Here is a 24,937-nt window from a genome sequence, read left to right as displayed (position 1 = left end):
GGCCCATCGATGTTCGCTGGGTGAGGACCGCCATCATCACCTACCCATTTGAATGGGAAAACAAATAAAATGGCTTCTTATAGTCGCCAGAACTGGCGCATTACTGATCCCATCCTTAAGCTCCCTGAAACAAATTACCATCTCTTCCGACCACTCAATCGGACCTTTTACTTTCTGTGCTACTAGAATAGTGAAAAATACAAGACCTACAATAGTTAGTCCCAAAAACTGCTGCATCTGTTTTACGGTAACTGACTGTGGTGTACTCTGAACTGCAACTGCTCTCTCAGGCATCACTTTTCTTCCTGTGGGCAATATAACTTGCCCCAAGTACACTACGTCTGTCTGGCAATACTGTAATTTCTCCTTGTCCACCGCGAGCAGAGTGAAAAGTGTTATATTGAATCTGCTCAACACTGCTCCTCTGAAGTGATAGACTAGCAAATCGTCCACATAATGAATCACTGTACTAAGTACATGCAAATTCCCCAAATCCATCTGAACCACCCGATTTAAAAATACTTGGGGATTCACAATAACCCTGTGGTAATCTTTTGTGCTGAATTTCTTTGGCCATGATACATAAATGCAGAAAGGTACTCGAATCGGAGTGTAAGGGAACCGAGAAAAATGCATTCTTCAGATCAATTACAGCAAAGTGGGTAGAACCAGTAGTGAGAATTGTAGCAGGATTTGGAACCACTGGGAACTCTGCCTCAACTATATTATTCAAAGGACACAAATCCTGCACCATCCTCCAACTGGACCCTTTTGCCTTCTTAACAGGAGAGACCGCTGTGTTGCATGGGGACACGGGAGGCTGGATTGTACCTGACTTTGACAACTCCATAATGGTCTCCTAGATCCACTTACCTCCCACCCTAGACATGGGGTATTATCCTACACGTGACAATATCGCACCAGGTTTCAATTTTATCCATACTGCTCATGTGCTTTTCAGCAACCCCACATCATGAGGATTACTAGTCAACAAAAATATCTCCCTTCCAATATGGCGATATAGTTCTGACAATAGACATAGTCCGAGGTATCTCCCTATGCAACGTTATCTGACAAGGTACAACAATCTCATAAACCATCTCTTCTGTGTCCTAAGCATCCTCAAACAAGTGTTCGTCAGACACCCCACTTAGCGATAGTGTCGGATAGAACTGTAAACCAGTGCCTTAGAGAACCACTTATCCTTTTTGATGATTACCGCTTCGTAACTGCTATGGTAACTATGGCGCATCCTCATGTGGAACTGCGGGACAAAATAAAAGTTCAGCTGATACCCGCAGTGCTCATCCTAGGCAGCCATCCCAGCAGCACCATCACTCCATAGAGTAACACATCTCAATGTACACTGTCACTCGCATGCTCGCCAAAGCACCATTGTTCTGGCTAGATAACAAAGTTGAGCATATACTATACCTTCTTTGAATGAGATCATCATCATTCAACTTGCTCAAAAGACCTTTGCCCAATAGATTCACTGGGGTATCTGTAACATACAACTTAAGAGCTGATAAATCCCATGCACCTACCTTAATGGGTAAATCCTCCATACAGGGAACCAACAGGGTAGCCCCAGAGAATCCCTCTGTGTCTATCATGTTTCCATGATGCAAGATTTAGTTGCCCCTGTATCGACCATGATTGAAATGGTTTGGTCACCCATCGTCACACCTACGTGGGGGTTCCTCTACTGGATCGGCGGTAGCAGACAGGACTGGACACGTCAGAGCGCTCTGTGGGCTGTCCTGTCAGGATATGTGCTTGGACCCGGGAGCGGGAAAGGACATGCTCCCAAAAACGCATGCTCCAGTATAATGTGTGACGGTACCCTGAGGCAAAGGCTTCCTATCCCATGGCTACCCGTTCTTTCTATGACTGTACAGAAACTAGGGGATATGGTATGGTTGACTGCACGCCTACTTGCTGGTCCATCAGGATTGACACATAGGCCATAAAGATATGATGGCCTAATTCTACAATCTCGTCACAAATGCCCCATCCTCCCGCAGGACCAACGCTGGACTCCATAAGGTCCTCCAAACTGGCCTCCCATATGCCTGCCAAACCGAGGCTTCACTCCCCCAAATGCACCTCATTCCCCCTCCCGGGAGCCACCTCTGCCCCCTCAGAAAACTTCTAATTTCAAATTGGTAGTATACCCATCCATCTATCCTGGTGCCAAACTTTATTCAAATTGTCCCTGTTATCCCTGCTGTCCTTTGGTGGGGCTTGTGATTATTGCCACTTCTAAAGTTATTTTAGCCAGTTTATTTTGAACCAGTTTCGCTTTGTCTCTCTGCACCTGCTGCGGTGCCTCCTTTTCCTTCTCCAGCCTCCATTTACAACAATGCACTATATGTGCTTGAATGTCTGGCCAACCCTTTGCTTCTATCCCCAATGACTTTATCCAAATCATGTTGTACCTCCTTGGGGGAGTCCCTTCTTTAGCATATGATAAAATATGGTCACATTTTAATCCCAGGCCTCCCTTGTCTCTGCTTCCCACATCTCCTGAATCTGTTATATGTATGCGCCGGGACCATCATCAGCCTTCATGGTTTTAGCCATAATTGAAATAAAATCCGACGTATTGGGATACATGACTCTCAAAGCTGCTCAAACGTTTTCCCTGCAATTATTTAAAGGGGACCAATTATGATTGTCTAGCTGTACCCCTGCATACCCTGCTTTTTCCCAAATTCCATCCACTTTTTCCGTTCCCCAATAAGAGCAGTAAACAAATTGTTCATGTGTCCAATGGCCAATATAACACCTGCTGTTTGTTTTTCTAATACGTAAATCCACTTCTCTGCCCAAGCAGTGAGCGAGGGTAGTGATTTCATTAGATGATTCTTGTCCATATGGGACATAATGTGCTCTACCCAACCCCTTCTGAAGTAACAGGAACTGCATCCCTTTTGTCCTTGTCGGGATCTTTCCCGTTTTCCCCTTAAACTTCATTAATGCTACACGAACACCATGGCGCGCCTTAGGACCCTGTGGTGTGATTTCCTTGACTGCTGGTTCTGGCGTTGCTCCCTGTTCTCCATCTTTTTCACATTCTTCCTCTTCTTCTACCTCTACTACATTCCTTACCCTTTCTGAGCATACTGAATCATAGCCTACACTTCCATGGCGCACCGGTTCTCTTGCTGGTGGTTCAAGTTCCGCTTTTAAAGCAACACCTCCCTCTGCAAGGTACACTTTGATATCTTTGATGATGGCACGATCTACTTTAAAAAGATACTGTCCAGAACTCCATTGGTCAAACCCTGTCTTTGCAACTTGTTTGTTATCATCTCCCTGCTCCTCTTTTCTTCACTTCCTTACTTGTGTCAACTCTTCCTCCGCCTGCTGCAATGCTTCCCTTCCTCTAGGCCTCTTTGCACTTGATTTTCTACCTCTTTTCTCAACCATTCTTCTATCCTGGCCATTGTAGGTATTTGTTTATCTTCTGCTTCCATTCTTAACCGTTCTGCTAGCCTAGCCATTGAGGGGGTTGTTCGTTTCCACCTCACAACTGCTTGGGTGGAGGGTTGAGACGATGGAGGCTCATGCTGGGGATTAGTATATACGGCAATGGGTGATAAAAGAAAACACCCCTAATGTGGTGGGGTGGTAGTGGTCTCCAACCATTCCTGTGTCTTCCCTATTTTCCCAACCATATTTCCACGGACTTTCCCTGCCTCCTTGAACATCCCCCAACACCTCTAAGATGTTCTGCCTTTTTTCCTCCAATTTCTTTCCCTTATACCTTGTAGGGCCAAGATCTGAACATCCTACCCGTAGTCTCTTTTACCCACTGTTTGTGGTACTTCAGAATCTCTTCATTGTACCTTGGAGGCATTTGGCAGATATGATCCAGTGAAGTCTCCATACTCCAAAACAAGCTTTATCTAACAATACCCAAAAAAACAATACTTTAACAAAACTAACAATACTTTTAACAAAAAAAGATCCTATAGCCCTCCAAAAAGTACAATAATTCCAGAACAAGTCAATGCTTCCCCCCCAAATTCTTTTAAACTTCTCAATAATTACTCGCCTCGTTCTCACTCGCGCCACAATCACCTTACTCCAAAACTAATCCAAATAAACACTTTAACACATAACACAGCATAATACCAATAAAGCACAATTACCATGGTTCCTCATTTATGTTTCTCATTCACTCCTGCACACAGGAGTGCAATGTTTTCCACTACAACACCGCTTTCTCTCTTCTTTATCACTAGTACAGCACCTTTTACTACAACTGTCTTTTCCTTACTACAGCAAGATCTCTTACTACTTTGACTACCAAAAATAATAAACAAAGTAAAACATTAAAGTACTTACAACATATAACAATTCACCATACTATCACACTCTTAAGTCAAATCTCTCACTTTCATTTGGTCTCAATTAACTTCCTGACTCCAATCAAAACTCAACCTCTCTGACTCCATACACCTCTTGCACAATCCCAGAAATTAACAAATAACTTTTTCCCTCTGTCTCCAGAGTTTTCTCGCAAAGTGCACTTGCATAAAAAGACGTCTTTCAAAGCTCTCCAAAGCGGTGCCTGGTCAAATAGCCTGCACGACTGGACCGTGGCACCTTGGCTGAGTGAACAGGCAGACCATTCTTTGATGTGCACGTAAACTGATCACTTGCTGGTGGGAGCGACAGCTGAGAATGCGTGGCCAGGAAAACCCCAAGCAGAGGGCCTGAAGATCACATTGCAGGGTCACCAAATGTAGGGATGTGACTCAAAAATCCAATACAAAAAGACATCTCCAGCGGAGAGTAAATGCACTTTAGCAGAAAAATAAGTTTATTGCATTCTGTGGCCGGAAGGGGTTAGTCTGCCTCGTGAAGCTGAAAACGAATGTTCTTCCATTGCTCAACAAAGGTGCAGGTTTTATACACATTTGAACAATTTACTTAATCACACATATTCCGTTACAAAGTCATCTCTCAAAATCCCATTGTCTAACCTTGTACATGGAAATCTAATCCCCCCCACCCTATGTTCTTAAATCCTATTGGTCACATTGACAAATCACAATCCCCTTTCCCATGTGCTTTCTTTCCATAAAGTCTCTTGACATTCTAAACACAATCTCCTCATCTAAAAACAATTCAATTTTGACTTGTCCCATTTGGAAACCCAGTACCTGATGTGCAAGGCTTTTACATGAACACTTCAAACAAGAGGAGGGAGCGAAACAAACAACCATTCAATTTTTTTGATCAAGCAATAATCATCTCATCACAGATGTGCTGGCGTTCCTTGTTTACGCCTCAAGCATTCCTTCATGATGCCTTATTTTCGACTACCATCTTGGATCTTGCAGCCTCCAGCACACATCTTGCTCATCTTCCTAAGAGCCCAAAGGAAACCCATAACACATCAGGAAACTCTGCCCTAGAGTAGACCTTCCATGTGTTTTATTAACTAACCCCAATTCGATTTACCATTTGGCCGGACTTAACAAGACTCTGTTCTCCCAGAAAGATTTGTTCCCCATGTCCACAAACCATTCTAGTTGTAAACCGACAAACTAATGGCACTTCATTTAAGTCTTCGCCTCAAGTAACCGTTTGATGCTATCGCCAGCTGCCCAAATGTGGGTTGCTTCATTCCTCCTTCCTTGACCTGGTCATTCAACCCTTCAGGCCATGCAAAGTTCACCTCTGCAAACCAAACTCTCTACAGCTTAAACGAAATCCAGTTATGGGGGTAGGGGGGAAACGGTGATCTACGATATTTCCATGTACTTGCAACAAACCACATATTCCCCTAATATCCCAGAACATGTCTTCCATCCAAACCATTATCGAATCCCACATGTACATTGTTAATACCGCACCCCTCGCAGTGGCTTTGCCCTCGTGGACTTCTCTTTCTCACATGCATAAAGCTCCTTGCATGTCACTATAAGCATGCCACTTCGTACATTGCACAATTACATTTGTCCCCACGACTTTGGTCATGTTGCTATGTGATGCAAATCTAAAATATATCCAAACTAAACACAAAGTAACACTTACAGTAACATTTATCCCAATCCAGTTACCTACACTGAACACATGTTAAATTGTAACATTGCGTCACAATACAAGCTAAATGAAAAGGTTTCACTTGGCTCTTCAGATAAGCAGTGAACTAGCTGCTTTTTCTCTCTACAAACTGACAAATGCTGTTAACAAAAGAATAGGGAGTAAAATGCTTCAAACACAAAATGGGGAACCGGAAAAATGAGACTGCTACCGACTCACACCCACAAAACTGCACGGATATTAGTGATCGGCAGTACAAACACAGCAGTGCCACAGGTTGGAGTGGTAATACTTTACTGCCTGATCTGAAGAGGAATGTTAAGGTTCACATTGATCTTTTAATTAACATGAATTACTAGGTGCAAAGGAGTGTCGCTTTAAAAGTCTTTTTGAGTTGATATATTTAAACCCCCCCCACCCCCAAAGTACCCCCAATGGGTTTAGGAGATATCATTTTACTGCCTAAAATATTTTACTCCCAACTTGGGCAGTAAGGTACTACTAGTACCCACTATCCTCCTGTAGCCCTCCAGGTAATCTGAGGTCTACAACAGATCAGTTCCAATCTCCTTCATGGAGCTTGCCGTACTTTTAAACATGACAGTAACATTAGACTTTACCAAATAGACTCAACACCACGTACAGCCAATGTAGCCCCCAGCCCCATTGATTGCGATTTTGCCAGTGTGCACCCTCCGATCTACTACTTTACTGCTCCCCATACTTGTTTGCTGGGTTCCTACACACCCACCATGCTTTGTGGCCCCAGCAAGTGGGGTTAGTCTTGATTAAGTCTGTATGGTTTAGCTTCAAGTCGAGTAAGTCCTTGGAACTGATTTGTCACCTGTAACTTGTAACACTTATCTTGTATGCTCTATTAACTGTAACTAGCGCCTATATGCCTCAGGGCTTTGTGCAGTGCTATCAATGCAAAATAAATAAAATAGTTATGCTATTTTTTTTTTAATGTTTCTTTTAACAGGAGAATTTCAATTACAGGGTGCCATAATCTCATTCACTGAGGCCATTGATAACCTGAAAATAGACTACACGTGTAGAATTCTAGAGTGTTGTAGTAGTATGATTTGCACTGTCATTATATTCTTTATCAAATTATTTTTTAAGAATAAATAGCAAGAGATGGAGGATTACAAACTACTGGTATATACTTCTTAGTAAGGGTCATGCTTTCTGTTTATAGGATGACAGTCCTCCTTATGAATGCTATAATAGCAGAAGTTCCTTTGCAAAGGGCACAAAACCTAGACACCACTCAAATAGGCCTTTGTGTCAGGAAACTACAGTTGTTAAGTGTGTGGAATGACTACCTCTCAAGGTATATTCAATGCATAACCCCCTTTTCCATCTCATGGGATATGTTTGTCACTTGGTTGTTGAAATGTTGTCTAAGATGTTCATTGCAGATCAAAAATTGCCAGACCATTTGTGCAAGGTGGGTGATGTTGTTTTTTAAATAATCTTTAGACAGGATTGATACTGGGCCTCATTATGAGTCAGCCGGTCCGGTAACAACGGTGGCGGTAAATCCGCCGGCACCGTTGTTTCCGGATCAAATGATTCCGAGTCCTGCAGGCGGGAGGTGTCACTCTCGCCAGGTCTGGCCTGCAGGCGGACATGGAAACACCGGCTCTGTCATAGACGAAACCAGTGTTTCCATAGTCACCATCTCCATGGAGTCCTTTAGGACTCCATGGGAATGGGGATTTACAGAATTCTGCCTCCAGAATTACTGGGTCACCGGGGTTGCAAATGCTCCGGTGATTCCGGCAATCACGGAGGCGGAATGGTATTACCAGTCCGGCAGCAGCATGCTGGTTTTTCCGGCATGGCTACCACGGACTCGTAATGAGGACCACTGTCTTTGTGCAGCATTGGGTTGTTTTTAGAGTGATGGGCTTCTTGGATGATTGCACATATTGTCCTCTTGATAACTTGGAATTCTAACAGTGAGTCTCTCATTGTATACTTTTATATGCGTGTGAAAGATATCCCAAATGCCAATATTTAAAACTGTCCTCTAAATCTACTATTCTGGTTAAAGTTCCTGCTTAGCACAGTTAAGTAATCATGTTGCTAGGTTCTCAAGCTATTGAATTTGATTAACTATAATTGCTAAACATGCACAATATCTGATTCTGTTCTCTTACAACAGTTGTGTCGCACAGTTGTCCGAAACATTTAACGTTTGCTGTGGAGTGGTCTTTGAAACGGTTCTCTTGTCACAATCACATGATTAACCTTGAAGTAAGTGCAACTTTGTTGAGCCTCTTAAAAACATACCACATCAAATTGCTCTGCTGATGATGATAAAGTAAAATTAACCAAAATGTCTTACTGATTTTCTGAATAAGAAAATAATTAAGGAAGGAGGATTTTTTGTGCAAACTAGTATGCAGAGATGTAATATGTAAAAATTCTATCATGTAGTGTTTGTGGATGGGATCTTATGCTCTTTTACTGCTTGACTTAAAAGTAGCACATGCATGAGCAATGGTGTTACATTTTTCCGCTAGGGCACAATGTAAATCCTATAATAAATAGAAGTCATACATTGGATGCCTGGAATGAATGAGACTTGAATGTTGAGTAAATCATTTTTTTTGTTTTCTTTGTCAACAAGATTAGGGGTTCATTTAGTTCCCAAGGTGTAATGTTTAAAGTTTATTATGATTTGTATTGTGCTTTCTCTGGAATACCTGTGCTTATTTTGAAAATATTGTATGTAGCCTAATTTTCTAGTTATTCAGGGTATCCTCATTGTGTATATGAAATAGGTTAATTAACAAGGGGGGTCCTGGGACTCTTGTTCAGAGGAGAATTGCCTAGCATTTCGGTGCTGGACTGCCCCAGGGCAGGACAAAGACTGATATGTTTGGGATATTTCTTCTCTGTGAAAGATAGTGAGCTAAAGACTCTGGGTAAGTCTCTCGCAACCAGGACTAATGTCTGGCAGAGGTACTCCCAGGACCCCCCTTGTTAATCTGCATATGAAATAGGTTAACACAGAATATGAATTTTCAGCGTTAACATACCTGTATCCCCCTTCTTCTGACCTGTAGAGATTTGTATCCTTGGGACAGGCTACATAAGTGGTTTCTGCAACACCATAACATTGTTTACACTTTCCAATGCACGGAACATGTTTTCCGGATGTTTCATCTCCTTGTTTTGAAATGGTAAGTGCCATTCTACCACTCTGGTGTTGGGCCCTGAGTATTTTATCATCTGTCCTGACCTGAAGCCTCATCAAAGATGCAAATGGAGAATGTGTGTCCCCGAGGGCCCCAAAGTTCCTCTGGGTCACCACCCTAATTTTTATACAAATACAAGTCTACTTGCACTGCTGGATTGGTGGTCCCCACTGTTTGGTGGCAGTTTTTAATTAATTCTAGTGGACTTTAATGAACTGAACCACAAGCAATGTCACAGGGATACTTTTGTTAAAAAAACGGCATTAAAACGGTATTGTCCAGTAACCCGACATTGTCCCTAGAAGTGCGTCAGTGTGATAACTCATTTTTCCAGGTATGGTTATGGCTACTGCCTGCTTCAAAGCTAGGGCTGCAGTTGTCAAAATCTGATATGACCTATTTATGAATGGTGTCTGGATTCAAGTCCAAAGCCCCAAGCCTGTGGGCTTCGGCACCTTACAAATCCAAATCAAAATCGAACTAGGAGACACTCCCTCGATAAAGCCAGCTAAAGTTAAATGTGGCAGTGTACCAGTGGTTGGCTGGTTGGCAAATGTTTTTGGCGTTTGTCAAGGCTACAGGCACAACAGACACTGCGGGACTAGAGATACAAGATTCAGACTGCTTTATTTTACAACACAAATGATCCTAAGGGTTGGGGCAAGATGGGTATATGAATGAGAGGATATCAAAAGGGAGAAATTCCAACTTGCTTGAGGACCAGAGTCAGTCATTCTGTCTCTCACTTCCCTGAGCTCTGCCCCTTGGCACTCGTACAAAGGCCACTCAGTACATTGGTTTTTAGTGTCCCCCGCACTTTTCTTGGCTGAGAAGAATTCTTCTGCCATAATCACTGTAGTCTGGATGCTGCAGTCTCTCTAGTTGATGCTCCCAATCTGCTGGATTCATGGACTTGCTTTATCTTTCTACAAATGGGTCCAGGGCGCTTTAGGCGTGCATCCCAGATTATTAGCCATTGATTGCCACAGTCGTTTCCACCACAGGATGGATAGGTGCTCTTTTTTCAGGCACTCTGTATTCTCCATCTCAACCTGAATAAAATCCCACTTGGTGACCTTTTTTTCCCTCAACCTTCTTGACACCCCACAACAATTAGCTCCGTTTCACCACCCCTCGCAGTGCCTTAGTTCCCTTTCATAATACAGAATGTTCACCCCTGTGGGTCCTCTCCTTCATTCTCTTAGCTTTCTACTAAGAATGTTTTTGTTTGATTGTAAACACAATCATGGAGCACATACCCATCAAGATAAAACACTTAAAACTGTCACAATAAAGACAGTTGTTAGTACAACTAAAACTGTTGCTTGATGTACAGCTTAAAGCGCATTTATTTTATTGGACTTTAAACTTTCCAACGGATCCAGAAGCATACTATAAAATTGAGATTGCATAAAGATTAAACAATTTTAAGTCATACTTGGCCAGTCATGGGGACAGTCCTGATCATGGGCCCTGAAACGCTTTTCCTGACTACAATTTGCATCATGGATACTATGTTTGTTAGTTTCAAGACAATATGAATTGATAAGGCTCAGGCTAGCGATCAATTTCCATCTAGCAGATTCAGGAGCGACACCCACACAGGGATATCCTGATAAATAGACCAATCAGTAACTCGGGTATAAAACCGAAAAGATGCCTTTACTGTTATAAGAGCGGTGTCTAATTACAGTAGAGCTATCATCGCTTTGATAGGCTTATAGAAAGGATAAGGAGCTGAATAGGTTTGGCCTTTGTAGTTGTGCAGTGTATTCGAGTAGAAGTTGGCGAATGAGTTTGTTAGCGCCCCTTACAATATTGCAAACATTCTCTCTATTGCCCATGTATTCTACAGCTTGGTTCCACCAAAAAACATTTGAAGGACCCTCCGGATTCTTCCAACATTGGGCTCACCGCATTTAGGGCATGGGTGGTGAATCGGAAGTGTGTGTGGGAAACGTGTTCCTCCTCTTCGCTGCAGGGGCTCCCTAGAACAAGGACCAAAGGGTCTAGATGCAGCTGTGAGCCAGTTATTTCTTTTAATTCATGCATTTTAGCTAAAACCTCTTTGCAAAAGAGCTGAATGTATGGGCATTGCCATCACATGTGCCCCAGCCTTCCAGTTTTTCTGCATTCCCTCCAACATTGAGCTGAAAACCATGATGTGAAGCATTTTGGGGCTGCAGTACCATCTCAAATATATTTTATACTGGCATTCCGTTGTGGTGGTGCATCTAGATGCCTTAGCTGCTTTAGCCCAGATAAATGCCCAGGTGTCTAAAGGAATCTTCCAGCCTAAAATGTTCTCCTATCTCCAAATATGAGGGAAGGTCTCCTCTGCATCCCACCCCCTGTCCAGGAGGCGGTAAAGGCGGGATATTTTCCCTCTCTGAATGTCGTCCCCGATTGTCGTCTCTAGTGGTGTAGGTTGTCTACCACCAGCCTCTGACTGCTTGATTTGGAAGTAGTAAACTGGTCCACCTCAGAGAGGTTCAGCTTGGTTATGGCTTCCAAAGACATTAGCAGTCCCCCAAGTTCCTCATACCACCCTCCTCTCACCTACAGAGGTCTATGTGATTACATCCCAGTATACATTCTGGATTGCTTAGGACTGGGGAGAAGGAACAAAGGCCCTAACGCGCCACCAATATCCTTTGGGCCCTGTCCCAGTAGGACAGTGAGGCAGAGGTCGATTTACTCAGGACTCCTCCTATCTTTGCGGGCCTTTCCTCCCAGTGGTAGCAAGTCCAATAGTTGGAATTTTGTGGCAGCCTGCTCAATGACATTCCAATTTGTATCGGTGGGGTTGTGTAGCCATATGCAGATGTGCTCTATCTGGGCAGCCCTCCAGTATCTGTGTAGGTCTGGGGACCGCAAGTCCTCCGACACCCCCAAGTGTGGCTGCATGGAAAATGGCCGGCTGATCTATTTGTGGCGGGTATACCTTTCAATATAAAGTGGAACATTGCCCTCTGTAGTGGCAGCAGGGTCCATTTCGGGATTAGTACTGGGAGGCTGCTAAAGATATGAAGTCATTTGGGGACCATGTTCATTTTAGGTCGTGAATCCTCCCTATCCATGAGATGTCTTGTTTGGTTCAACGGCCTAGGTCTGATATTGGGTGTTTAAGTAAGGGGACACATTGTCCCAAACAATTTCCCCTCTTCTTGTTAGCTTGATTCCCAAGTTGTCGAGAGCAGAGCATTCCGACTTCAACTCCAGGGAATTTTGTAAGGTCTACATTACGGGCTCCCCCTCTGTGACATTCTGGCAGCTCGACTTACTATAGTTTATCGAGAAGCCTGCCACTTTTTCCAGGTCTGAGGTCTCCATCATCACACTTGGAAGGCAGTAGCCAGCTTCAGTTAGGGACAGCAAGATGTCATCTGAATATAGTACTATTTTATGTAAGAGCACATTTACCATTGGGACTTTGATTCCGTTGTTGGCGCTGATTTAATGTGTAAATAGTTCTATGAAGGGGGTCAAAGAGAAGCGGGGAGAGGGGACATCCTTGTCGAACTCCCCTTTATCAGATTAATACGTAGGGTGAGGTGGCTGAGCCTAGTGTTTAGGTTGCTAAGTATGGCGTTAACCAGGCTCTAAAATTGGGGCCAAATCCCATACCCCCCCATCTCTTGACAGAGGAACTGCCAGTCCACTTTATCATATGCTTTCTTTGCGTCAAGTCCCAGCAAGACCAGTGGTATCCGTTCCAGAGTGGCCCAGTCTATCACGTTCATGGGCCTATGTATGTTCGTCTGCAGGGACCAGCCTGCAACAAAGCCACACTGAGTGTATAAGTGATGGAAGCAGCCAGGTAGCTAGGATTGTCCGAGTTTTGCGTCTACATTTAGGAGAGCTATGGACGTATAGGAAGAGCAGTCAGTTGGGTTTTTTCCCAGATTAAGGATGAGAGTGGTTATAAGACTCTACCATGGTGGAGGAGGTTGAACCGAAGGTCAGGAAGAAGTTAAACAATTTGGTGAGTTGTCGCGTGATGTGTGGCTGGAAGGTTTTATAGAAGGATGGAGTGAATCCATCTGACCTGGGGGCTTTGTGGTGCGGGAGGGCAGGTTTTGGATTGCCAATTCCACATCCTCCTCTAATATGTGGCCTTCGAGTGGGTCTCGCTGTTCGTCCTATAACTGGGGTGTGTTGGAATTCCCAGACTTGAATTGTGTGAGGAACTGGTGTGCTATTCCCATTTTCCCCTTTCTCACTTGTGTGTGCTTCACCTTTGTGATCTACGAACTCCTGTAATTCAGTATCCTATTTGCCTTATTCCCATGAACGTAGTAGTGCTGATGTGTGTAAATTAGTGTTAGTGGTTTGAGGGGTGTGCTTCCAATTTGCTATGGGCTATCCGGAGGGACCTTTGAACATTCAGAGGTCTTGTGTTTGAGAACTAACTTGCACTGTTTTACTTCAGTCTCTAACTCCTTCCTAATCTTTTCCATAGCACTAGCACTGGTTTAGGGAGTGGATTTTGAAATTCTTCTCCCCGCACAACTTCCTTAAACGCATCATAGATGGTGTTGTGTGACTTCCCCCTGAGTCGTGTTGATCTCAAAGTATGAATTGATCAGGTCAACCATTTCCTGGAGGATAGCCAAGTCTCTAAGGGACACTTCTTTTATTCTCATCGGATGTTTTGGGGAAGATTCAAGCAATCCACCTGCATGTTGGCCTCAACTGGAGAATGGTCTGAACTAAGAGTGAGGAGATCAGGAGCATGTCTATTTGGGAATGCCCCCTGTGCACCTGGGAAAAGAAGGTGTAGTCTCTCTCCTCCCCTTGTTGGAAGCACTATGTATCCTAATACATGCAGGTCTCTCATGCGCTGTAGGAGGGCGCATGCATATTTGAAGTTGGTAGTGCTGGCAGGGAGAGTTTTATCTTGGGTCGGGTTTAAAGTTCCCTCCTATTATTAAATGGTCTCCAATGAAGGACCAGATTCTAGGGGTTAGGTCTTGGAAGAGTTGGTCCTGTCACTCATTCAGGGCATTCACCGATGTTAGGATTGTTTAAGTGTCCATACAATTTTCCCTTGATCATGAGATAACGGCCCCCTGGGTCTTTAAGGATTGCCTCTTTGGTGAAGGGTATCTCTAGCCAGCAGAATGTCGACTCCACATTTCTTCTCACTTGTGGCAAAGAGCTGCTCCAGGAAGGATTTTGAGCGCAGTCGTGGCTCATCTGGCTTTAATAGGTGGGTCTCCTTGGAGCATCACAATCTGATTTGTGTGCCTGAATGGGACAGGTGGGAGAGAATTCCTCTCTGTTTGGGGGAGTTGAGCCCCTGAACATTTATAGAGGTAAGTATTGTACTTCAACTTGACATCTGTTCCCGTGTTGGTGGTTACTCAGGCATGTTGTCTTCTTTGCTGCAATCCTTCGTACAGGGTCAAGTGATCTCGTTTGGCCAATTGCCTTATTCCTTGCTCAGTCGTGATGAAACAATTGAACTGGTGGAAAATGCATCTGTTCAGATGAGTGCTGGTTTCAACTAGGAAGTCGGAACTTAAGCAATGCAATGTTAGGAACAGAAAGTGAGCCCCTGAGCTGTATTGCTCATCCTGGCTCTTGGTGGGCATGTTGTATAGAGAGACGGCCCCTCGCCCTTGCGTTATTCGTGACTTGGGTGATTTCTGTATCCAGTGATCTCCGGGTGGTACTTCTTGGGTCATTTTGAGCCTTCTTTGCAGAGGATCTGCTGGCAGTGCATTGCCCCAGTCTCCTCTTCGTCAGGGTGGAGCAGGGCCTTAGCTTTGTGAGGTGAATACACAGACCAATTCCTCCCATTGTACATAAAGGAGAGGATGCCAAGGGGGTAATCTGTATCAGATGTCTCTTGCTCTCAATCAGGCTACAACTTCATGCAGCGCCCTATAGTTGCCCTATATTTGGCAAGAGTGGTGCTTGAGAGGTCTTGGAAGATCGTAATGCGGGAGGAGCAAACGTTTATTCTGTTCTTCTGTCTAGCTGCACCCAAAATGCGCTCCCTGTCCCAGAAGCTGTGTACTTGTGTGAGGACATTGGGTACAAGGCCTTTCTTTTTCTGTTATGTAGTGACAACTCGATGGGTGCAATCTAGCATGATGGGCTCTGCAGGCTCCCTTGAGGGTTTCAGGTCTTGGAATAGCTCCTGGAGATATTGCGCCAGGTCCTGGTCTTGGACTGGGACCGGGATACCTCTTCATCTCAGGTTGTTCTGCTTGGAGTGGTTTTCTAGGTCCTCCTTTTTGGCTGCAAGATTTTGCCCTAGCCCCTCAAGGGCATCTGCCCTGCGCACCAGCTCTGATATGTTGTAGGATTGTTCGCATGTGGTATTCTCGAGGTCGTTGATGCGATGTTGCGCTTCAAGAGACCGGTCTTTCGAGTGACTTTGCGGGATAGCCCTAACATGCTGTCCTATATTTCTTTAAGGTCTGCGAACAAGGAGCGCATGTATCCTCTCGAGGCCGGGCCATCGTCCATGTTGACGTGGAGCTCTGCCGAATGGAACTGGGCAGTGGGGGTAGTGTTATATTTCATGGGCTATGAATGCCAGAACGTCTTCCGATCTAGGCATTATGGAGTGGCCATGCAGTTATTCTCGAGCTCGACTTGAAAAGTCTTCAATGTGATGTGTTGCCCACGCTTGGTCTGTCCGTAAACTGCTCATTGCAACCCTTGACTGGGCACAAATTATGAATCACAGTGGGGGAGACATGTATCCACTGCGCCATTCTTCAGCTCAGGCTGATCACAGGCATCAGCTTCAGAAGGGCTATGTTATTTACTGCTGCTGACGGGACTCCTGAGCGGCTTAGGGCCCGGGGAAGGGAACTGTGAGGGGTCAGTAATGCGAGGCGGACACCTGTTTTATGATTGATCAAATGCCATTTTATTAAAGAATAAATGAAGTACCAATGTTTTACAATCCCTACTCTGCTGAGGATTTCCCTGCCTAACCAAAGCTAAAGGGAAACTCTCTAACACAGAATATCTGGCCCTCACACTAAACAACAAATACACAAAGACAATATATGGCAATTTAAAACCCATAAACAACGTTCATAGTTTATTGATAACCTCTCGATAACTGGGTAGGTTCCCCACCCAGGATTCAAAGTACTTTGGTTCCAATGTTCAGCCAAAGAAAGTAATAATGAAATCCTTGTAGGTAAGACGGTCTCAGATCAGTTCTTGATGTTTCAATGTCAAAGTAATGTTTTGTTAACCAAAGTTCCAACAGTAGCCAATCTTTTCTCCTAAATTAAATTTCCATTTCCTCGGAACGGCGCCAATGGTAATCCCAGCCACAATGCTTTGTCACCACTTCTAGTAATCCAAGAAGATTTGCCACAGTTCACAAGAGATGCAACAAGTAAACCTTGTTTTTGGTTAACAGTTAGTATGTCATTAGTTACAGGATTAGGATTCCAATAGGTATATTTGGCAGGATGACTTCACAGTGCTGCTGCTTCTACTTCAACAACTTCACTTCTATTCATGTTTACCATGAGAACACTCTCCTTTGCCTCAAAGTACTCCACTTCATTTAGGCTACTGAAAGATTGCATCTACTGACGACCAGATACCACAGCTTCAATGCTTTGGACGACTACCACAGCTTCAGTAATTTGTGATTCAAGACAGGGTTTGATAAGATTCACTTTAAAGTAGGCAAGGCACTCTTCCACTTAATATCTTTCTTCAAAAGGGGCAGCCCCTTGACCTGTCTGTCTGTCTGTCTGTCTGTCTGTCTGTCTGTCTGTCTGTCTGTCTGTCTGTCTCAGCAACAACCTGGATTTGCCTTTATGACCTACTTCTCTCTTGCTTTCACAGTCTTTGGCAATATAGGTTGTGTCAACTTACCTTTACAAGCAGCACGTTTCCCTTCCCCAACTTTGCCTTCATCTTTCTGCCAACTGTAAGCCCAAGTAATTATCCAGAAGCCTTGGTGCCGCTCTCTTGGCTTCAGGCAATGCTTGCACACTTGAATCTTAGGCAAGGTTGAACTGTTATTGGGTTTACAGTAATGGTTAGATTGCTTCCTGATTCTGCGAAAGGCTACTTTCAATCCTAGTATGGGGAGACTCTTGGCTGGGCAATGGTTGCTCTTTTCTCACATTGTAGATACTGCTTAACCTCTTTTATAAGAAATGAATGCCCGCGTGAAGGATAGTTCAGTCCTCCTTTGGAAAGCTCAATTAGGCACACATGATCACTTCTTTGTTTTGATTTGAAAAGTTAAAGGTTTAACGATACTCTTCGCAATGTTAAATGTTCAGCAATGGCCTTTGCAAAATGTACTCTTAATAATGAGACGCGCAACCACTTCTTCACAAGGCTTACAGTCTTTTAAGATTTTAACAGTGGTCTTTCGCAGCATTTGCTAGTCACAAGAGTAAAGGGGATTTACCCGATGCACGGGAGTGCTACTTTCCCATTGTTCCCTTATTAAGGCTTCAACTCTTTTCTAAATATACGTGAATAGGAAACTGCATGCTGTTGCCGGCAGTGCTCGCCCAAGGAATCGGTACGGCAGATTTCACTCGCTGGCTACTGCAGTCCTTCTGCGGGTTGCACAACTTCCATGACTTCGGTCACATCTACTGCTTCTGGCTTCACAGGGACCTACACCTTTCTTTGATGAAGGTGTCTCTGGTCCAGCCACTCGTTTAAGAAGCCCCTCTCGCTCCCGAGACTCGCAACTGGCCCACAGCTCCTCGCTTCGGTCTCTGACATGTTCTTTACACAGCAACCACGGCAATCAGGCTCGCATGTGGAAAGACAGCCTTCCTGCACACCTTGCGCTGCGCAGCTTCTGCACTTCAGAGTTTGGGGAAACAGGACCCTCTCAGAACAAGCATGTGAAATCTGCTGTATCCACGTTCCGGTGTCCCTCTGGTTCTCCCACTTCTGCTTGGTTTGACAGCCTCCTGCCTTCTTCTTTCTGCTACTACTACAGCTCGTGTTCTAGTTACAGCTCCAGCTCCTTTCACTCCTTCCTATTTCCTGCACCTGAGGGGGCCATTCATGCCTCCCAGGTTCCTTCAGGTGTGGGCTGTTAGGCTTAATTGTCTGACTGCTACAAATGCATGCCTCTTCATACCTCTTCCTCGTTCCAGTACTCCTGGGATTATGGGACATGTAGTCCCCTTCAACAAGTTTCTTATAACATTTGAGTACATTTTAAGGGTAGATTTCTTTCCCTTAAAATTATTAAAGGATGGATTGTTAGAATTGGTTGTTATAGAGGAAGATATTGGGTTTAAGGCATTTTCTTTAGATTCGTTTACATGGTACCTTTGGGAGTATGGAGGGAATTTGTCCTGAGGTACTTAAAGATCCCTCTGTTGATAAGACTTGCTCAGATTTAACAGAACTTATACCCCAGGTCACAGATCTTACATGTGGGTCAGGGACATTATAATGGCAATATGCCATTACCTGTTTTGGCAATCCAGCAATGAACAAATACTGTGTCTCATCCCACGGGATCTCCTCACCACCTTGGGCCCTGTCTCCTCCAAGGTGATCCTCCCGCAGTACACCACCCCCAAGATCAGGATCCAGAAGCGTCTACCTTTCCCTGGCAACCTGGGAGGAGACTTTAGGCAGGGTGAGCAATCTGTAGGATTCTTCACAGTTGTCTTTGATCAACGTAGATGTCAAGATCCTGTGTAAGCTATTACCTAGTTGTCTAACACGGTTATGCAGGGTCTGGTTCATCCGGCTCAGACTGGTTTTATATCAGAGAGGTCCACCTCACAAAATCTGAGACGGTTGCGCCTCATACTGGATAAATGCAGGAAATCATCAGAAAAGGTGGCAGTGGTTAGCCTGGATTCACGTAAGGACTTTGACTAAGTGGCTTGTGACTTTCATTGGACGGTGATGCCCAAGATGGGACTGGCGGCTCAATTTTACAAAAGGGATAAGGCTCCTATAAGGGTGTTTGATATCTAGAGCACAGGTTAACAGAGGCTGGTTTCGAGTGCATGGCCATTATGCTGGGGCACACATCAGGGGATCCCATTATCGCTCCTGATTTTTGCTTTGGCTATTGAATCATTGGAGAGGGTGGGAAGAGGCATGAGTCCGGGGGCCTGTTGATGGGGGCGGGGGAGAGACATTTGATATCATAGTACGCTGACGTTGTCCTCTTATTAGGGCGGTACCTGGAGGCTAGTCTAGGTCAAGCTATTCGGACAGTGGAGAAGTTCGGGAGGCTCGCAGGTCTGGTCATTTACAACTCTGCTATATACACCTTGCCTAGCGAGGTGGGCAGTGAGCTAGAACAGTATGGAATGGAGATAACCAAGGGTGGTTTTAGACATTCAGGAATAATGGTAAGCTCTGACTGGGACTGGATGTACCAGCAACATGTGGATAAGGCGGTGGCCCCCTTCAGTGACCTAGCGGGATTCTGGGCAAGATTTTCTATCTCGTTGGGACGCGCCAAGCTTGTAAAGGTGATCATGCTGCCAAAATTGCTATACATATTTCAGGTGATTCCCATGGCTGAACTGATAGCTTGCTTCCGGGCTCTTCATGGAACTCTGTCCTGACTATTGGGGTCAGGGGGATTTCCGAGGTTCGAGCTACGTACCTTGCATCTAGAAGCAGGTAAAGGGGGAATAGGGGTGCTGAAGATCTTACTCTTGGGCGTTGGTATTGCAGCATATGGTGGATTGGTTTGTAAGTCTGCATGAAGTCTGTCTTGCGGACTTCTGCGGGCAATGGAATTGCTCGAGGGATGGGACAGGGAGCTGGGGCAACTTCTCACACCGGTGGGTACCATTATTCAGTCGTGATAGGGCCCTAGTTTCAGCATGGCATTGGCCATATGGGACAGCACTAAACTCTGGCACTGGTTCTTCTCCCTCCCTAATTTTTACCTGAATAGGTCTGATGATCTCTGCTGAGGTGGGTCAGTGCTGAATATGTTCCACAAGGTGCTTACAAAAGATTTTAGCGCCTACATAAATGGAAGAGATGGGGCGGAAATTCCTCTGTGAAATGTGTTTCCCTTTCTTAATCAGTATAACTGGGTGATATCTGTCCCCTCCATGACTGCTTTGGGCATGCCATCTTCATTAGCATGTTCATTACTTTTAATAGCACAGGTGCCCAGATAGTAAGTTCTCGCCTAGCGTTCCTGACCCTCAGAGTTTGGCCCGGCATAAAACTCTCCCCACATGCACAGTTACAATGGATGCGGTTAATACTGGTCTTTCATCAGTGATTCTCCAACTCGGGCCTATTGTACCCATCTTAGCAAGTGTACAGGACCTGCTGGATTTTGCACAAGTCTATAAAACGGCAATGTGATCTCTCTGGCACCTAGTAGCAACTTTCTATTGTATCTACGTCTTGGGGGGGGGGGTGCGTTTTGGACTCTTTCATTACTGGTATCAAGTGGAAATTAGTTTGAAATTCTTTTGAGGTGGGTGCTATTGGGTAGGGATAAGTTGCCCAGCAGTGCAATATTTTTCAGCATTCTAGAAGTGTACCAGCATGCTCTGCTGGGTGCTTGTTAGCTTCCCTCTGACACTCAGTATGGCATCTGATACGTGTGTCAAGATTAATGTCAAAGGTTTTGAGAGCCCGATTTAAATCGGACACTTAGTTTACTACTTCAGAGATCCCTGGGCTGAGATAGTTTATCTACAGGAACCCCATCTTGATGCTAGCAAATTTGCTTAGCTCTGCATTGGGTGGGTGGGCCAAGGATTCAATGGGCTAGTACTAAAAGGAACAAAGTATGTCTATCCTGATTGTGCTACCTGTCCCAGTCATTCATACACACATCCTTACCAGCCAAAGGGGCAATACATAATTTTCAAGGCTGTATCTGGTCCCAGTTCTTACTTCCTGCAGGAGCAGACAATGAACACACAGACCCCCTAGGTTCGCCCAATCTACAATCCTTTAAATAAAAATTGCAGGATGGGCAACTCAAAGGGGAAGTGGATAAAAAAATTAAACCAGGTCCTGCTTGCCACCCTCAGTATTCTTGCACTCGATTTTGACGACTCACTCTGACCTGTGAACAAACATACAGATGGTTACATATCACCCCAATAAATACTTCCTATCTTCCTTGTGTGAGCCTCCCAATGTTACCCAATTATACCTGAAAGCCTTTGCCTTCTGCTTAAAGGCTATTACATAATCTGCTCCTCTGTTCGCCTTCTCTCTAGTCCTGAACTTTAGACTGACACTTGTCTTCTCTTCCTCCAAAGTTTTTGCAATCCTTGTCGCTTTTTCACAAGAGCTGAAATGAAAACTGCTCCTTTCAGCAAACTGTTTATAAAGCTTGTTTCTGAAAGATGTGCTGCCGCAAACTTAGCAACCTTAATTATTGCTTGACTTGAACAACTGGTTCTATAAACTAAAACTGCTGTGGGAATCATTTTCCAACTTCTACTGCTAAATATAGTCACTGGATATCCTTTTTCTGGTTGCCTAATTCAGTCACGCTGCTTTCCGCTTCTTTAGTTAGGAATTTCTCACCCTGCGCTGCTCTGAAAGTTCTGCGCTCTGTTTACTCAAAGTGCGCAGTGACCCGCGACGACTTCTAATGGAAGTATACCTGATGCGAAGCTCATCGATCTTTTCCCAGTCCTGACGTGATGCGCACATTACATTTGTGTAAGTTGTGAGGTCCTTTACTCTAAAGGCCTCGCGGTTCTCGCACGCTTCCCCGAAGGCTGCTGAACTAAATGAATCGGCTGCTTCGAGCCTGTGAATGAATTAGTTAGTACGCGCGCAATACTTAGAATGTTACTTTAGTTACGTTAGACTGTTGCCTCGCGCACATGTATTAACTAGTACTACGCTAATACAAACAAAACATTTATATTACTTTTCTCTGTATGCGAGTGGCACAGTTACTCCACAATCTTCATGAACAAAGTTGCCTATCATGAATATTTACTTTTGAGTTATTAGCACATTCCTCATATAACCTTGCTTCAAACTTGAATTTTCACTTAGCTTCCGGTTGCTGCAGTTGTCTGTGATTTTTCCTTTAGTTCTGCTCTGTCCTTCAACTAGATCTTCTCTTGACTTGTTTCCTTTGAATGATTCTCTATGGATTTTTCTCTGGATCTCAATTAACTGTGACCTTTTTAGCTGGATGTCTGAATGAAAGTCAGTTTAGAATCTCTCACAAGATTCCAAACTACCTCACAGATGCTGAAGAGCCAATCAGCACTAAGGATTACTGTCTCCATCTTGGACTGAGGTCACTCCTGACTGCTACAATATGAGTGTTAGGGGCAATTGGATTTAGGCTTTCATTTACAAATGAACAATTTTAGAATCCAGCACCCTTCTTGCCTCTCTCCCCTGGCCTGAGCAACCAAGGACCTTTCCTAGCTTGTAAGCTAAAGGGGAACCTGACCGGCTGCCTTTACTGCCCACCATAATGTCATGTTGGTCCACCTTTTAAAAAGCTGGCTTTTACAATGACCTGTTTGATAGTACCACACATTTTCACCAAATCTATTTGGTGGTGAGGATTTTAATATTCCCTGTCCCAACAGAACAATAGGTCCCTTTCCTCGTTTGCACATTGCTCATGTATTTTTTCCCCTGTGGTTGTTTTTCATATATATATATATATATATATATATATATATATATATATATATATATATATATATATATATATATATATATATATATATATATAATTTCTGAGGCTTGTGGAATCTGCTTAGATCACATGCTATGCATAGGCCGACATCTAGTGGAAGCTGCAGAGTATTACACTTGTTGTTTTTGAAACTCAAAGGGACGTCGACAGGACGTGCCAGTAATACTATCCCTAGTGTGACATCCACTGTACCCATGGTCCTTCACTCGTCGAGGTCCCTCAGATTGTTTTTTCCCGACATCATCGATGGAGACTTAATCGCAGAGTTCCTATATCGGCTAACAACATTGATTGAAAAAGAAAGTTACGCTTTCTATCCTTTTAATCGCCGACTTCCTACAACATCTTCGACGGAGGTGGAAAGGACGAACGTCGGAGATGGACCTTGATTCAACGCACCCCTTCGGCCTTGGAAGACCGCACCGAGCCTCGGCCCAGACAGTAGGGAGAGTGGGGGGCGGACATTCTAAGAGAATGCATATTCCCCTTTTCCCTCTCGATTTTCGCTTTGCTGCCCTTCCTTTAAATTGTGGAAAACACACCATTTAAATTCTGCCCAAGTTGCAGCAAGAAGTTCCTGTGGAAAGACGAGCACCGGTTGTGCAATAATTGTCTTGCACGGGTCTACGATGAGGGCCATTGTCTAGCTTGTCAGCTCTTCAAACCGAAAACACTCAAGGACCATAAGACCAAACATTGGGCCCACCACGCCATGCAGGCCAAGGCCGCCTTGGGCATGGATGGTGCATCCAGCGACGGCAGCATAGTCGTCTTTTCGGACGGCGAAGGCGACTGAGAACTGATCGATTCCCATGTGCTAGCCCCCGACCCCAACAGACAGGCCAGCGGCGCTGTTACGGGGACGAGACCCGGCGGCAGTAGCAGACATAGTACAACTCACACCAAGCACATACCGCAAGGCCGAAAGTCGATGCTGTCTTCTTCGACACGGCCATATACTGCTCCAAGGGCTAGGTCCACAAGCTCCATGTCCTCTGGGCACTCAAGGTATTGATCACCACATGTCAGGCCCCCAAAGTAATTAGTAAAAAACGTGACACGGATGCCGTGCCTAATAGAATGTCCGAAAGCCAAGCGTCCGAGGACGCAGCTTCGGAGCGCCCTTCCGCCGAGGTTCGAAATCCTACTCAATGTCGAAATCGGCAATGAGCACCAGTTCCTCAAAATTATCCCAAATGGTCTACCGACATGTCCCAGAGATGCTCTTCAAAGGGAGAACATCGAAAAAAACATTCCTATAAAAGCCATCCATCGTCTAAGACTCACCATTCCCACAAGGAGAAGGGTAGTACACCTCACAAGGAAAATGGTATGGATTCCCAAGGGGAGGGTACCTTAGCAGGTGCTATGAAACACAAGCAACCTACTCAAATACAACAAACTCCCATCTCTATACCAACTTCAACTGCTATACCTAGCTCCTCCCAATGGTCCTGTGAGGACATTGATAGGGTAATGCTAAGAATTACTTTCATGGCAGATTTCTTTGAAAAGAATCCACAGGTAGTACACAGCCTACAGAATATTCCAGCCACTAATGCTGCATCCACCTCTCAGCCCCCAGCAAAGAGGCAACGCCCAGACACCCTCTTACTCAGTCCACAGCTAAACCCAGTGCAATATGATCTATATGATAATTCAGACACTGAACAGCAGGATACCCGGGGGGTAGGGGGGAGAACATGTGGACGATGAGGAGGACGTTTACGTCATGGCCTCTCCCAAATCAGCCTAATGCACCGGTGGCAGATTCACCTGTGGACAATCAACCCCAGTTTAATGATATGCTTATAAAAGCAGCTGAGCATTTTCAAACCCAAACCCAAGAGACACAGTCGGAAAAAGATTGTGTGGAGGATTTATTAGGAGATAAGGAAGCTGTGACCCAGTTCATACCCCTCCTCCAATCTATACAAAGGAGAATACAGCCATCACTAGAGATGCCAAGCCAAACAAGGGCTTTGAACCCACGTATTGAGAAGAT

The 24,937-nt window shown here is 44.6% G+C and overlaps 1 protein-coding gene across 3 annotated transcripts in view; it reads left to right on the top strand.

Moving 5' to 3' along the window:
• The window catches only part of TMEM87B (transmembrane protein 87B), a 919,680-nt gene that overhangs the window by 100,436 nt on the left and 794,307 nt on the right, over positions 1 to 24,937 (top strand). For all 3 annotated transcript variants that reach the window (XM_069607836.1, XM_069607835.1, XM_069607834.1), the window contains one exon: positions 8,237 to 8,328. In XM_069607836.1, the coding sequence (XP_069463937.1) occupies positions 8,314 to 8,328 (15 nt within the window). In that variant the 5' untranslated portion in view covers positions 8,237 to 8,313. The remainder of the gene's footprint in view (positions 1 to 8,236; positions 8,329 to 24,937) is intronic.

The sequence above is a fragment of the Ambystoma mexicanum genome, chromosome 4q (assembly GCF_040938575.1).
Source record: "Ambystoma mexicanum isolate Mex_15411 chromosome 4q, UKY_AmexF1_1, whole genome shotgun sequence".
NCBI classification, from domain to species: domain Eukaryota; kingdom Metazoa; phylum Chordata; class Amphibia; order Caudata; family Ambystomatidae; genus Ambystoma; species Ambystoma mexicanum.
This window is presented reverse-complemented; position numbering and strand designations above follow the sequence as displayed.